Source organism: Neoarius graeffei, chromosome 7 (genome assembly GCF_027579695.1).
Source record: "Neoarius graeffei isolate fNeoGra1 chromosome 7, fNeoGra1.pri, whole genome shotgun sequence".
NCBI lineage: Eukaryota > Metazoa > Chordata > Actinopteri > Siluriformes > Ariidae > Neoarius > Neoarius graeffei.
The window spans coordinates 65,448,725-65,461,847 of record NC_083575.1 but is presented as its reverse complement, the minus strand read 5'-3'; the positions used below and the strand labels follow the sequence as shown (position 1 = coordinate 65,461,847).

Here is a 13,123-nt window from a genome sequence, read left to right as displayed (position 1 = left end):
GGTTGTGTACTTTCCGGTCACGTGACTGCAAGATCTCTATAGACCCATTAAAAAGATTTTGCACATTATTTGGGGGGGGGGGGGGGGGGGGGGGGACTGAGCAGCTGAAATCCTGTATCAGGAAGGTGTTGCTGGCATCAAATTCCAATGAGCATATTTTAAAAAAAGCACGTTTCAACATTTGATATATTGTCTTTCTAGTGTCTTCACTAGAAAGTGAAGGGTTTCCACAATTTGCAGTCATTATTCTGCTCTTATTTATAATTTACGCAGCTTCCCAACCTTTTCGGAAATAGGGTTGTAATAACACCTATTTTGTTTGTCTATTCAATTGTGAAAAGTAATTCAGTCTTACTGTATGGCTGCGGAAGCTTTGGAACACCGCTCCCTTTCCGGTCTGTGATCTATTTACATTGGAGGTACAGGTGTAGTCCAAGTCTTCATCATTAAACAGTTCATCCGTATCCATGCCTATAGCAGCACCCATATCCAGACCAAGCTTCTTCTGCAAAAGCTTCCTCTGTCGGGCCAGACGTTCCTTGGGGTCTACCTCAGCTGTTTAGCATACGAAAACAGAATAACATCCTACAAATTGCTATGGGTAACAAGTCTGTGCTTGTACAATACTTGCAACAGAAGAAATGAACATTAGCAGTTTAAAACAAGGAGAAGATGCATACATATTATATTAAAAAAAAAAAAAAACCTGAAACCTAATCCAATGAACGAATACACTGATTCAATATGCATCATTCAAGCAAGTACAAGAGAAAAAAAAAAAAAAAAACCACCAGTTGATGTTTTGACAATGCATAGCCATTGAAGGACAAAGCAGTCAAATGGCAAACAAATTCACTGCATTGTTGACACAAGAAACTTGTTTACTTCATGCTCCAACCAAATGCAAAAGAACCCAAAAGGAAGCCATCAGATTTGCAAAGTTTTACTGAGGTACATTAAAATACACATACAAAGGGGAAGAGGGATAGCCTAGTAAACTAGACCCACCCGCCTAGTGGCCAAAAATATTTTTGCCCAAGAGTGGCAAAATACGAGTAAATATTCACATTTAGTCTGGCTTGCCAGGCTAGAAGAGGGAAGGAAAAAAAAAAAAAAAAAAAACTGAAGTTATATATTTATGCTAACTCACCATTTCAGCAGAATACACAAACCTTAAAGTCCAAACAATTTCTGGCATGGTGTACACCATACACAAAAAAAAAAAAAAAAAAAAAAGTTGTAGTATGGTTTAGTGGCTCATTATTACTATGCACACACTTTTGTATAACCTACCTGACTTATCATCCTGTACTTCAAACTCCGCACCAGCAGACCCAAGCAGCGATGCTCCATGCCTGAGCAAACGGGAAATGTCAAACCTGTAGAAACTTAGTCTGTCTGAAGAGCCGTCCTCAGGAGACATGTCTTCTGCACAGGACTCTAAACAGGACAGAATACACTTTAGGTGAGGGGCAGCTTGTAAAATGCATGAAAACATTTCCTGATTTTGTCTGAAGAAAACAGTTTCAACCTTTCCTAAAACGTGATCCCTGACACGCATACAAACCCAAAATCAGAAAAAGCTGGGAAAGCATGCTGAAATAAACTGAAAATTTGTAAATAATCGTTGACCTGTATAGCACTCAAACAATACAACAGCATATTTAATGTTTTACCTCATGAATTTTGTTCCCTCCCCCCAAAATAAAAATTTCAGGTGTTTGCTGAAAGAATGAGACAAAACAGGTCTTAATGTGTGCAACAGTACAAAGTAGTCAGTCATTTTTTCCATTTCAAAATTTGCCACATTCTCAACTGGGGACAGAGGGGGCAGGCACCCTCTCCTTTCATAGTCATGCAGTTTTGCATCATCTTGTTAAAACATGCATGGGCATCCCTGGAAAATGTTGTCTTGAAGGCAGCACATGCTGCTCCAAAATCTCTATGCACTTTTCTGCATTAATGCTGCCATCACAGGAGTGCAAGTTAGATTTGCCAAAGGCACTGACAACCCCATACAACGACAGACCCTGGTTTTTGAATGTGTTGCTGGTAGTCTGGACCACTCTTCACCTTTGGTCCAGAACCATGTCCAAAAAAATTACTTGGAATACTGCATCATCTGGGGCGGCACGGTGGTGTAGTGGTTAGCGCTGTCGCCTCACAGCAAGAAGGTCCGGGTTCAAGCCCCGGGGCCGGCGAGGGCCTTTCTGTGTGGAGTTTGCATGTTCTCCCCGTGTCCGCGTGGGTTTCCTCTGGGTGCTCCGGTTTCCCCCCACAGTCCAAAGACATGCAGGTTAGGTTAACTGGTGACTCTAAGGCCCTGTTTACATTATTTCGAATCAGGGGATCATCAGATTAACGTTTTTAAAACGATTCGCGTGCACACAGCAACGCCAATACACGGATACGCTAATCACATGACTAATTAGACAGCATGTCACATGATCCCAGTGCATAATCGGGCATATGCAAGTCACTCACCACTTGCAAGTGGAAGGATGGCAAGCGAACACCTTCTCCAGCAGATAAACACACCTGGCTGTGATGTTCATGTTCTCACTGAGTTTAAGCGCCTGAAGGAGGTTGAAATGTGTAAATAAACCTCAGTGCGGCTCAGCGCTTCCTCCTGCGCTCCAAATCACTCCGCCCTGAACAGCGAGTGCCCTCTGGAGGGTGCGCACTCCAGCCCTGCGCAGCTCACAGAGCGCGCGAGTGAAGCGCACGAGCAGTGATTCGGGACTGAGCCGCTGTGTGTGTGATCCCAACGCCAGTGAATCAGGAAGGTGGATGTCACAGTGACGTTGTCCAATGACGTCAGCTAGAGCTCAGCACAGCGTATCCTCAATGTTTACACAGCACCGGACCAGACACGAACTGGATTGAATACGTGGGCTCTGGCGGATTCCCGTTTCCCGGCGTTTTAATGTGAACGGACAGTGCATCCGCGAAGAAAACGAGACCGATACGGTCTAATGTAAACTTGGCCTAAATTGACCGTAGGTGTGAATGTGAGTGTGAATGGTTGTCTGTGTCTATGTGTCAGCCCTGTGATGACCTGGCGACTTGTCCAGGGTGTACCCCGCCTCTCACCCGTAGTCAGCTGGGATAGGCTCCAGCTTGCCTGCGACCCTATAGAACAGGATAAAGCGGCTAGAGAGAGAATGAGATGAGACTGCATCATCTAACCACAATACGCATTTCCACCAGGTGATGGTCCACCCCAGGTGCCTCAGAGCCCAGAGAAGTTCACACTTCTGCACAGTTAACATAAGGCTTCTTTTTTGCGCAGTAAAGTTTTAACTGCCATTTGTGGATGCAACTCTGTATTGTAGCACATGACAAAAGGTTTGCCAAAATAATCCTGAGCCCATGTGGTCATAGCAGAGCTCCCCATGCGGTCATAGCAGAGCTCCCCATGCATGAAGCACATGGTGCAGAACTCCATATTTAAGAGAATATGGTAATGCACTGACCAGATTTTTGATGGCTTTTGTGACCATATGACGTTCATAAGTATGAACGTGTACCACCAAAGGGAACCTAACTGTAAATGCAAGGTAATGCATTTCAAAACACTCGACACCCAGACAATAAAATTTGTCTCTTTATTTACATAAGACAGATGGGTTTTATCCAGTGCTTATTTGCTTTTTAAAAAAAATAATAAAGTGGGATTATTTACCAATACATTTTACAGAAGTAACTATAATAAATCAAACCCCCATGGTGGGCAACACATCTTTGCAAGGTTTTTTTTTTTTTTTAAACATGAATGATTTTACACTGCACACTCATGCAAACCTAGTTACTGTATCGTTCAATAGCAATAAGCATCTTTCCTGAGTTTTAGATAATCTGAAGCTACTGCAGATTGATAATTAGTTCTTACATCTGATAATATTCGATTGTAACTATATAGTAATGACGTAAAGTGAAAGCACTGGCAGAGTCATACCATAATAAATGCCACGTTGTGGTTTCTGGCACATGCCATGCAGTGTCAAAGATAAGAATAAATATGCATTTGTAACTGTGATGCAACTCATTACTGGTACCACTATCAAGACAGTGCAGCAATTTATTCATGCAAAACACTACACAATTCAACAACATATGCTATAATAATATTATTAATATTATCCAGGTCGAGTTTGTGCACTTGCAAATATTTTGCTCATATACTCATCAGGAGCTCTGCTTTTAGGCAGTGCCTTTATGTATTTATCCATCAGCTATAGACCCCTTTCACTGACGTCACCCGAAACCGGAAGTAAACAGACCCTGCGCCATTTTGGAAGACCAACAAACTCATGATTAGGGGGAAATAACAGCAGCAGTATGTGAACCCACGAGAATAAAGTGGAGTGGCAAACGACTTAAACAAATCTGAGCTGTTTTATTTATGATTTATTGGCCCAACAGTAGACTTGAAAGAAACCTGTGTGAGACTTGGCAAAAAACTGTGGATATAATGGATAAGTCTGTGAATGATCTGCGGACACTGAGGTAAGCAAACGCAAGAAATTCAGATTTAAAACATGCTAAATTGGCCCCAAGTTGATAACTGGATGAGGAGCAAGCCTCCCAGACTTCTACAATTTAATAATAATAATTTAGGATGGTTTGGGGCTTGCTCGCTGCTGCCAGGTTGGTTGTTGAGTAGCCTGACTTTTTTTTTCTTGCGTGTGGCATCATTGTTGACGCGAGGTTGTTTTTTGAACATGCCAATGCGGGCACGATTTCCCCTGATGAGTTATGACTTCAGACGCGATGCGTGTGTGGAGGTGTGGAGTCCGCGTGATATGTGCGTAAGATAGGCTTCTCATGTGTTTGGAGATCCGCGCTCCGAGACAAGCGCAAGGCTTCTCATGTGTTTGGAGAACCGCGCTCCGAGACAAGCGCAAGCGCCCCCCCAAGGGAAAAAAAGGGGCCCCCCGAAAATATCGGCATAGTTCGAACACTGAGTGTAGGCACTGGGTGTAAACAACAAATAGTTTACAATGTCTGGGTAGCAAACAGATGGCAGAATTGGTGTCAGGTCCTCCTTATGTTTCCATTCTCCCTTGCCCCGAGTCTTATCATATGGGTCAAACCCATCAATCACAGCCAGTTTCTCCACATACCGTGCCCTTTCTGCAGCTGGTAATGCACTCACATAACCAGAATTATCATCCATTGTGTCACTTTACTCTTGCTCGTGCTTTGTTTTATATTGTGAGTGCATGTACTTGGTCTTCCAATATGGCGCCTAACAAAATCTCGCGGCGCGGTGACGTCATGTGAAAGGGGTCTATAGATAATGACGGTTCCTGATGGACTGACGACAGCTTAGGCTTGGGCCCTTGCCCTTTACACACCGGAATTCCTCCAGATTCCTTGAATTCTTTAATGATCTTATGCACTGTAGAGGGTGAAATATCCAAATCCCTTCATATCTTTCTTTGAGGAACACTGCTTTTAAACATTTCAATAATTCTCTCATGCATTTGTTGACAAACCAGAGATCCTCAGCCCATCTTTACACATCAAAGACTAGGCCTTTACTGGATACTGATTTTGTACCAAATCATGATTACAAATCACCAGTTTCAAATCATTTAATTGTTTTACCTCATCACTAACCCTAAATTGCCCCAGTCCCAACTTTCTTCAGAATGTGTTGCAGGCCTGAAATTACCCAAATGGGAAATAGGAATAAAAGGCAACTAAACATTAACCATTTATTGAAATTATTACTACAAGAATGATTATAGCTACTATATGACTATAGCTACAACTGAAGTGTGTTGATTGTTAGGGTTTGCAATTATTGTACTGACTACTATTAGATAAAATCTTGCAATATTGTTTAAGTCTAGGGCAAGATATTTTGTTATTTTACAAATAACACTTCAGATATTGTTTTAACAATAATAAGCATCACTGTATAAGTCATAGAGTGCAGATAGCTGTGTAACTACATGTCCTTGGGGTTGATGAGACATTTTGGGGGGGGGGGGGGGGGGGGGGGGGGCGGCGCAGGGATACCAGCTAGTCCACAGTTTAGGTCAGAGCCCTTTGAGAGTAAATGCTTTGGCAACATTCTGTTCCCAAAAGCTGATGTTGGGAAAAAAGTCTTGACACAAAGAAGGGGTTTTTTTGCTTCTGTAGGTTTTTTTTTTTTTTTTTAAACTGTTCTTCTGTGTCAGGACTTTTTGGGAAAAAGACGGTATATTCCAACATGTAGCTGGGCCACAAATCTGCACCATCACTCCAGTCGTTTCGAGGAATTTGGTATGGATCATAACCACTAATAAACTATTTTCCGTGTACATCTATCCTTTGCTTCTTTCTGACCAAGATTGTCCAAGTAATCCGATAGTAGAACATTTAGCTGTAGTTTTCTTCGGACAACAGCAACTGACGCCGGACATCTCCGCTTGGCTTCAGTATGTGAACAGCCAATGAGCAGGTTCTGTTATGCGTTTACGATTTTTTTTATGTCATGACTTACAACCAATAGGAGACACCCTTTGTTGGCTGTCCACCAATCACAGGTTCCTATGCCACAATGGTGGTATGTTGATAAATATTTAGAAAATAAAAATATTACGAAATATATGAAAGCATCAAAAACAAAACCACACAGGTTAGAGGTAAGGAACACTCCGTGATATGGTTTATTATTAACTCCAATCGTGATATTAAAAAAAAAAAAAAAAGTTTGACACCTGCCCGCTTCAACCGCACTGCTAGCACGTCCTTGACCCTCGTCGCCCTTAGCCAACTGGTACAATTACGTGGACCCCTCTCTGAGCTGAGCTTTTCCAGTACACTCAAACACATGCCCATTTCGACAAATTATAACCAAAAACAAGGAAATTTTAATGGTTTCCTCAAAATATTTTGTACTTTTATATAGACATGAATAAAATTATGTATTTCCCGTGAAACGACATGAGCTACTTAAGACTGGTTCCCTGCTCTCTTAGCACCTGTGTTGCTTAGGTTGCCAGCACTAACTTGTCATCCAATCAGACGATTACCATTAAAGTTTTACTCGCCCTTACATAGACTTGTTGTCTGGGATGCTCGGACATGAGGTTTTTCAACCATTGCCATACCTTCCCAATTTTTTCTGATTTGGAGTGGTACATTCATGTCGGATTAAAGATAGTGACTCATTGCTGATAAACTGTACATGGAGTTCTGGTTAAGTAAACTCACTTCACTCTCACTGTTTCACACTAGAGTTTCACTCTCAGAGTGAAACTTTCCCCATAAATATTTCAGCTGATTTTGTGCCCAAATTTAACATGAATAATTTTTCCCCCAAAGGTATCCTTTTCCAAATCACATCAGTGATGCGCATTCCATCCCGTGCCATTTTTTTTTTTTTTTTAAATTCATTACACAGGTCCTGGGTTCGAGCCCTGGGGCCGGCGAGGGCCTTTCTGTGTGGAGTTTGCATGTTCTCCCCGTGTCCGCGTGGGTTTCCTCCGGGTGCTCCGGTTTCCCCCACAGTCCAAAGACATGCAGGTTAGGTTAACTGGTGACTCTAAATTGACCGTAGGTGTGAATGTGAGTGTGAATGGTTGTCTGTGTCTATGTGTCAGCCCTGTGATGACCTGGCGACTTGTCTAGGGTGTACCCCGCCTTTCGCCCGTAGTCAGCTGGGATGGGCTCCAGCTTGCCTGCGACCCTGTAGAAGGATAAAGCGGCTAGAGATAATGAGATGAGATGAGATGAATTCATTACACAGGTCTTGATAATGGTTCTTAAAGTAGGGGAAACGTAAACCTCTAAATGTCAGTGTTTAACATGCATCTTTGTATTTAGCTTTACATATTTTTGCAAAGAATTCTGCTGAGTGGAAGAAATTTCTCTGGCATGTTAACTAGGATGCATACCAACTGTAGAGCTGCAAGTATTTACATAAAAATCAGCTATAATCAGTGATGCTCTGGTTTATATGGTATAGTCAATTTGTGTCACTCTGAAGCAGCTAGCCCACAGAGAAATACATGAGGCTGTATTTATTACCTTCCTTTGGCTTGGGAGCTGGGTTCCATTCAGGAATATTTTTCACTATGGCCTCCACTGCCTGACCAGCTGCAATTCGTGTGTCCCAGTTGGGACTCCTCAAATATATTAAAACCTTACAAAGAGAGAGGAAGACAAATTAAAACCATATTCATAAGCCCCTGAATTAAACCAGGGGTTTAATTCAGGCCCCACTGCATTGTACCTAGACATGCAATATGTCAAGTCCACTTCTGCGCATTTTATAGAAAACACAAACTGCTCTGTGTAAAGTCTTTTACATACCAGGAGAGATTTTCTTGTGCAATTAAGTCACACATCAATATTTCTTTAACTGTTTAATGAGTACTTTCACACACACCACAAATATTACATCGTGAAAAAGTGACTTTTTGGACAGAGGTAGATTTTTCTGAGCTTTTGCATTGGGAATAAAGGAATCAACCAATCATGTTGTACGGAACAGACATCACGTAGTGACATTAGGAGACAGCCGACAAAACCGGCTCAAATGGAGCAGTGAGCCTCTGCTATGCGCTGACGTTACTCACGTCCAGGAGCCGAGCTGCTATATTTCTACAACAGTTTATTCCCATCTTTAATGGTGTGCATGATCCTTCAATTTGACAGCAGTACTTATTCATTTCACATTCAGATTTTGCAATGTTTCCACCCCTCCCTCTCTCACACATAACCCCTGCTCACATTCAGACTGCCTTGTGCGCTCGCAGATGATCTGCTCACAGATTTGTGCTCCCTTTCTCTCTCGATTTCTTGTTGGACCCAGACAGGAATAAAACCCCATATTTAAGCCATGAACACACCATGAGCACTGCTTTCTTTCTTGCTGTCCAACATCCTTTTTCAGCTTCAACTCCAACAAGGATTATAAAACTTTCCTACCGTTATCCATACCCAAGACTCTCCCTTTCTTGAGAGCATGTCTATAACCATTATTGTCTGTCACTGCTAGATGACTCCCTCATTCACTCAGGACACTACTGATAATTGCGGCACAAAACCAGTGTGAAACCAGCATGAAACAGTACACAACATTAAAAATTTTGCATCAGACTGTGTGCATACTTTCCATGCAAAAATTCCACATCACAATTTCAAGTCTTATCCAGTGTGTAAAGGCCCCAACTATAATGAATTCAAATAATGCTGTAACCTTTAGATTACTGATAAACCATTTACATTTCCCTTCTGTTCCACATTCATGAATTACATAACTAAAACAGAGTTGGCAAGTTTAAAAAAATAAATTCCCCTCAAGAGCTGCATTACAGAATATGCAGGATGTTAAAAAAGGAAGTGAACATTCACCTTCGATAATAGATTATTTAGCTCATGCGGATGGAGCTTAACCACATCTCCCAGCTGTTGAGCAGCAGCTTTCCTCGTCACAGGAGTTGTACCGGTGTCCAACAAGATGAACAAACGCTCAAGCCTGAAATGCAGGGAAGAAAAAAAAAGGGGGGGGGAATTTACCCACAGCACTGATCACTGAACAACTCATGAAATGCCTGATGTTAAAATGATACAGTACAGTACTTTGACATTTAATTTGGAGCAGAGTAAATACTGCCATTTCAGTGTTAAGTAACCAAACCAGCTTTGAGATCAGCCCCACCTGTCAATTACTAATTGGTTCACTTATCAGCAGGAACACAAAGTAAACATCTGTCCAACTTGCTAGCTTCACTGACCTTTCACAAATGTTAACTAAAAGAATAGGAGGTATTCAGCATGGCTACAAGTACTTACTCACAAACACTGAAAAACTACAGCTGATATGCAGTGTGTGAAAACTGGGCTACCATAACCACATCACTTTCGCTGTTTCAGTGCACCTGCTTTCAAAGGAATCCCTCTCCATCCGATCAAGCACTTCGCCTAAAGCAAAGCAATGCAACTGCAAGAAAGTGGCACTTTTTTTTTTTTTTTAAAAAGCACGCCACATCAAGAGTAGAACATGTTACAATCAACTCCGGAAACAAACAAACACTGGTAAACATCCCATCAGGTGAGAGTTCAGCTCGAAGAAAAAGGGCTTGGATGAGCAAGAGTACATTTTATAACACGCTAATCAGCAGCTCAATTCACTAAGGCCATGTTTATTCATACAGAAGGGGGTAAACAAAATCAGCTTGTAGTGGCACGGTGACAAATGTGATGTTTGTAGACATCTGAGAGGAGGACGTTTTTTTGACTTTGGTATACAACAACATTTCACCCATTACAGGCACTGAGGCTTTTTCTAAAATAACAGATCAACAAAGCATGAAAATAAATTTTTACAGGTTTACCACCCTTTCCAGATCTCGCCCTGTTCTCCATGCTCAGTGATTTTGCTGATGTTTAAAGATCATATACAGTACACGAATATGCATTCGTACACGTTCGTCAGTAAAACTCCTCCAGTCTCCACCTACACAAACAGAACTGGGCAAATCTGCCTTTAGTTCATACGCAGCACATGAGTGGAATACATGACAAAATACTTTAAATTTGGACTCCCTACATGTCTTTAAAAATCTTTTAAACTCAGTTCTCACACAACAGTGCCATTGTTTTTCATAATTTTTAACCCTTATATCTTGAATTCATTTTTTATTTTTTCTTGTCCATAACATCTGGAATGTCTATGTACTTAGTCTGTGTTTGTTTTATTTTCATTTTTTGGAATGCCTGTGTGTTAATATTGCATGTTCTATGTATATTGAAGCTTTTTATTTGCTGCCACCCTGGCCAGGACTCCCTGTAAGAAGAGATAATGTATCTCAATGGTACATTCCTGGTAAAATAAAGGATAAATAAATAAAATAAGTGCAGAAAATAAGAACGTCTAAATACAACACATTTGGAGCTTTGATTACAGAAAACCCAAATCTATAATAATATCCACACCTTTTGCATTTTTTTTCCCTTTGAACTGATACATTTATAAAAGTCTGTAAATTCAGATATTCAAACAGTGCTTTAGATCTAAATGTAAGAAGTGCTTTAGATGTAAACGGAGATGCCGTGACCTAATGGTTAGAGAAGCAGCTTTGGGACCAAAAGGTTGCCGGTTTGAGTCCCTGGACCAGCTGAAGTGCCCTTGAGCAAGTTGCACAAACTCAAAGCAAAAGCACCTGCTAAATGCCAGCAATGTAATAAAAATGTACATCAACAAATCTGCAGTTTGGTGCGTCGTAAAGTGCACGAAAATGGGCCATAGACACAACAAGCAAACTTCAGGAGATACTTGTGGAATACAGCAAAACATAGGATTTTTCTTCATCATCCTCCTCCTGAGACATTCCTTCATAGCAGACTGGCATTTCCAGCCTGTCAAGGACAGCAGACCGTGTTCTCAGCATCTCTCACTGATTCAGTGAACGCTTTCCAGACCATTTGTGTCACCTTACTGTTGAGACGCGGTAGAAAGTGGTGGGTTGGCGTGCATTGTATCATCACGGTGTATAAAAATAGACGAGATGATGCAGCTTCCCTGCCTACACTTTACCAAGATCTGGCCAAATAATTGGGCACGCAGCAGAGATGTGCAGGCATTTAGTGAAAATCACACAGACGGATTTCCGCCACAGTAAAGCCACACACTCCCGATCACACTTTAATAAACCGGAGTGAGGTTTCATCGACTAATCACCTGCGATAAGATGGAGCTAATCTTACCTTCAAAATAACAGAGGGCACGACTAAACACCCAGACAGACAGTCACGTAAACAAGAGCGCAACTTTTACAGCTTTATCGTCCAACTTGTTCATGCCGACATACTGTACTAAGATGATTAACGTACCGGTCATCACTAGCATCATATCCCAACATTACGAGGCCTCTAGTCTGAAAACTTTCACAGCACAACAATAAAACACTCCAGCAAACACCGACGGCAGCGGTTTTTTTAAAAAAAATAAAACTTCGTTTTACGACAAAACTTAACACACCTTCCTCGCTTTTTTTAAGCAACCGCTCATGATTTTATATCCACTTGAAAAGGTACGAAAAATGTGGCCTCCCAGCTAAGAGGCTAACTGCAATAGTAGTAGTAGTAGTACAGGCTCATCGCGGCTAGCAGTGGAAGGAAAGCTAGGTTGCTAGCTAGGGGTTAGCCTGGCTGCCGCACTTTCAAACTATTTCCTTAAATAAAAAAAAGAAGAAGAAGGAAAAATGAACTCACCTTGAGACAGCCATGGTGAAAAAATTTTTTTTAAAAAAGTGTATCTTTCCCTAATACAAGTATGGTCCGTTGGAGGTGTGCAGAATAACGGACAGTCACCATTAATTGCTCAGGAGCGGATTAGCCAACCAACCCACTAACACACCGGTGTAGCGCGATACTTAGCCAGCGCGTGCTATGTGTAGAAAGGCCCGATATCGTTGAACACCATCCGAAAAAACAGTGTCGATGGTGGAGCCACTTCACACTAGCCTAAAAAGAAGCGCCCCGGTTTTCCTTAAATATTCCCTTCTTACACACAAACACGTCACACCACAGACATCAATTTAACCCTCGGCACTTCTCCCAAAAAGATATTTCACGCGAATAAGCAAAGAAAAGTAATTTTGTTGGTCACAAAAGAGAAGCCGGGAGGCTGATTTTATATGAGGAGCCATCTTGTATTTATTCCTTCCTCCGCAGTAGCCGCGACCTGATTGGTTACATGTCCTTCGGTTGACCAATCAGAGCGCAGATGTCTAGAGGAAGCACGCGGCTCGACAAAAAAACCCTCCTTGACAGGATATGGGATTCCTTTTCTCAACAGTCTAGAGCAATTATATGACACTCTTTCTGATGTACTAGCAGTGGAACACATTTCTGTTGAAAAGTTCGTTTGCTAAAAACAAACAAATACCAGAAGCAGACACCTGAATAACTACAGTAAGCACCTTGTTAAAAAAGACAGCTTAGGCTGAACAGCTACAGTACCAGTTGACAAAACACAGGCCAAGCTAGTCAAAACGTTAGACCCCCCTTTACCAACTGGTAGAAAGAGAAATTTTTCCAAACTACTACTACAACAGCTTTTTAATATGACAGTAAGACAAGTAGAAAATACCAAATACTCATCTCATCTCATTATCTC

The 13,123-nt window shown here is 41.6% G+C and overlaps 1 protein-coding gene across 1 annotated transcript in view; it reads right to left on the bottom strand.

Moving 5' to 3' along the window:
• Window positions 1-12,664, bottom strand: part of btaf1 (BTAF1 RNA polymerase II, B-TFIID transcription factor-associated) — a 57,776-nt gene extending 45,112 nt beyond the window's left edge. Inside the window, exons 1-5 of the mRNA XM_060926235.1 lie at window positions 12,217-12,664; window positions 9,355-9,478; window positions 8,026-8,140; window positions 1,294-1,440; window positions 356-555 (exon numbers count right to left, since the gene is read on the bottom strand). Of these exons, the coding sequence (XP_060782218.1) occupies window positions 356-555; window positions 1,294-1,440; window positions 8,026-8,140; window positions 9,355-9,478; window positions 12,217-12,230 (600 nt within the window). The 5' untranslated portion in view covers window positions 12,231-12,664. The remainder of the gene's footprint in view (window positions 1-355; window positions 556-1,293; window positions 1,441-8,025; window positions 8,141-9,354; window positions 9,479-12,216) is intronic.
• Window positions 12,665-13,123: the final 459 nt, after the last annotated feature.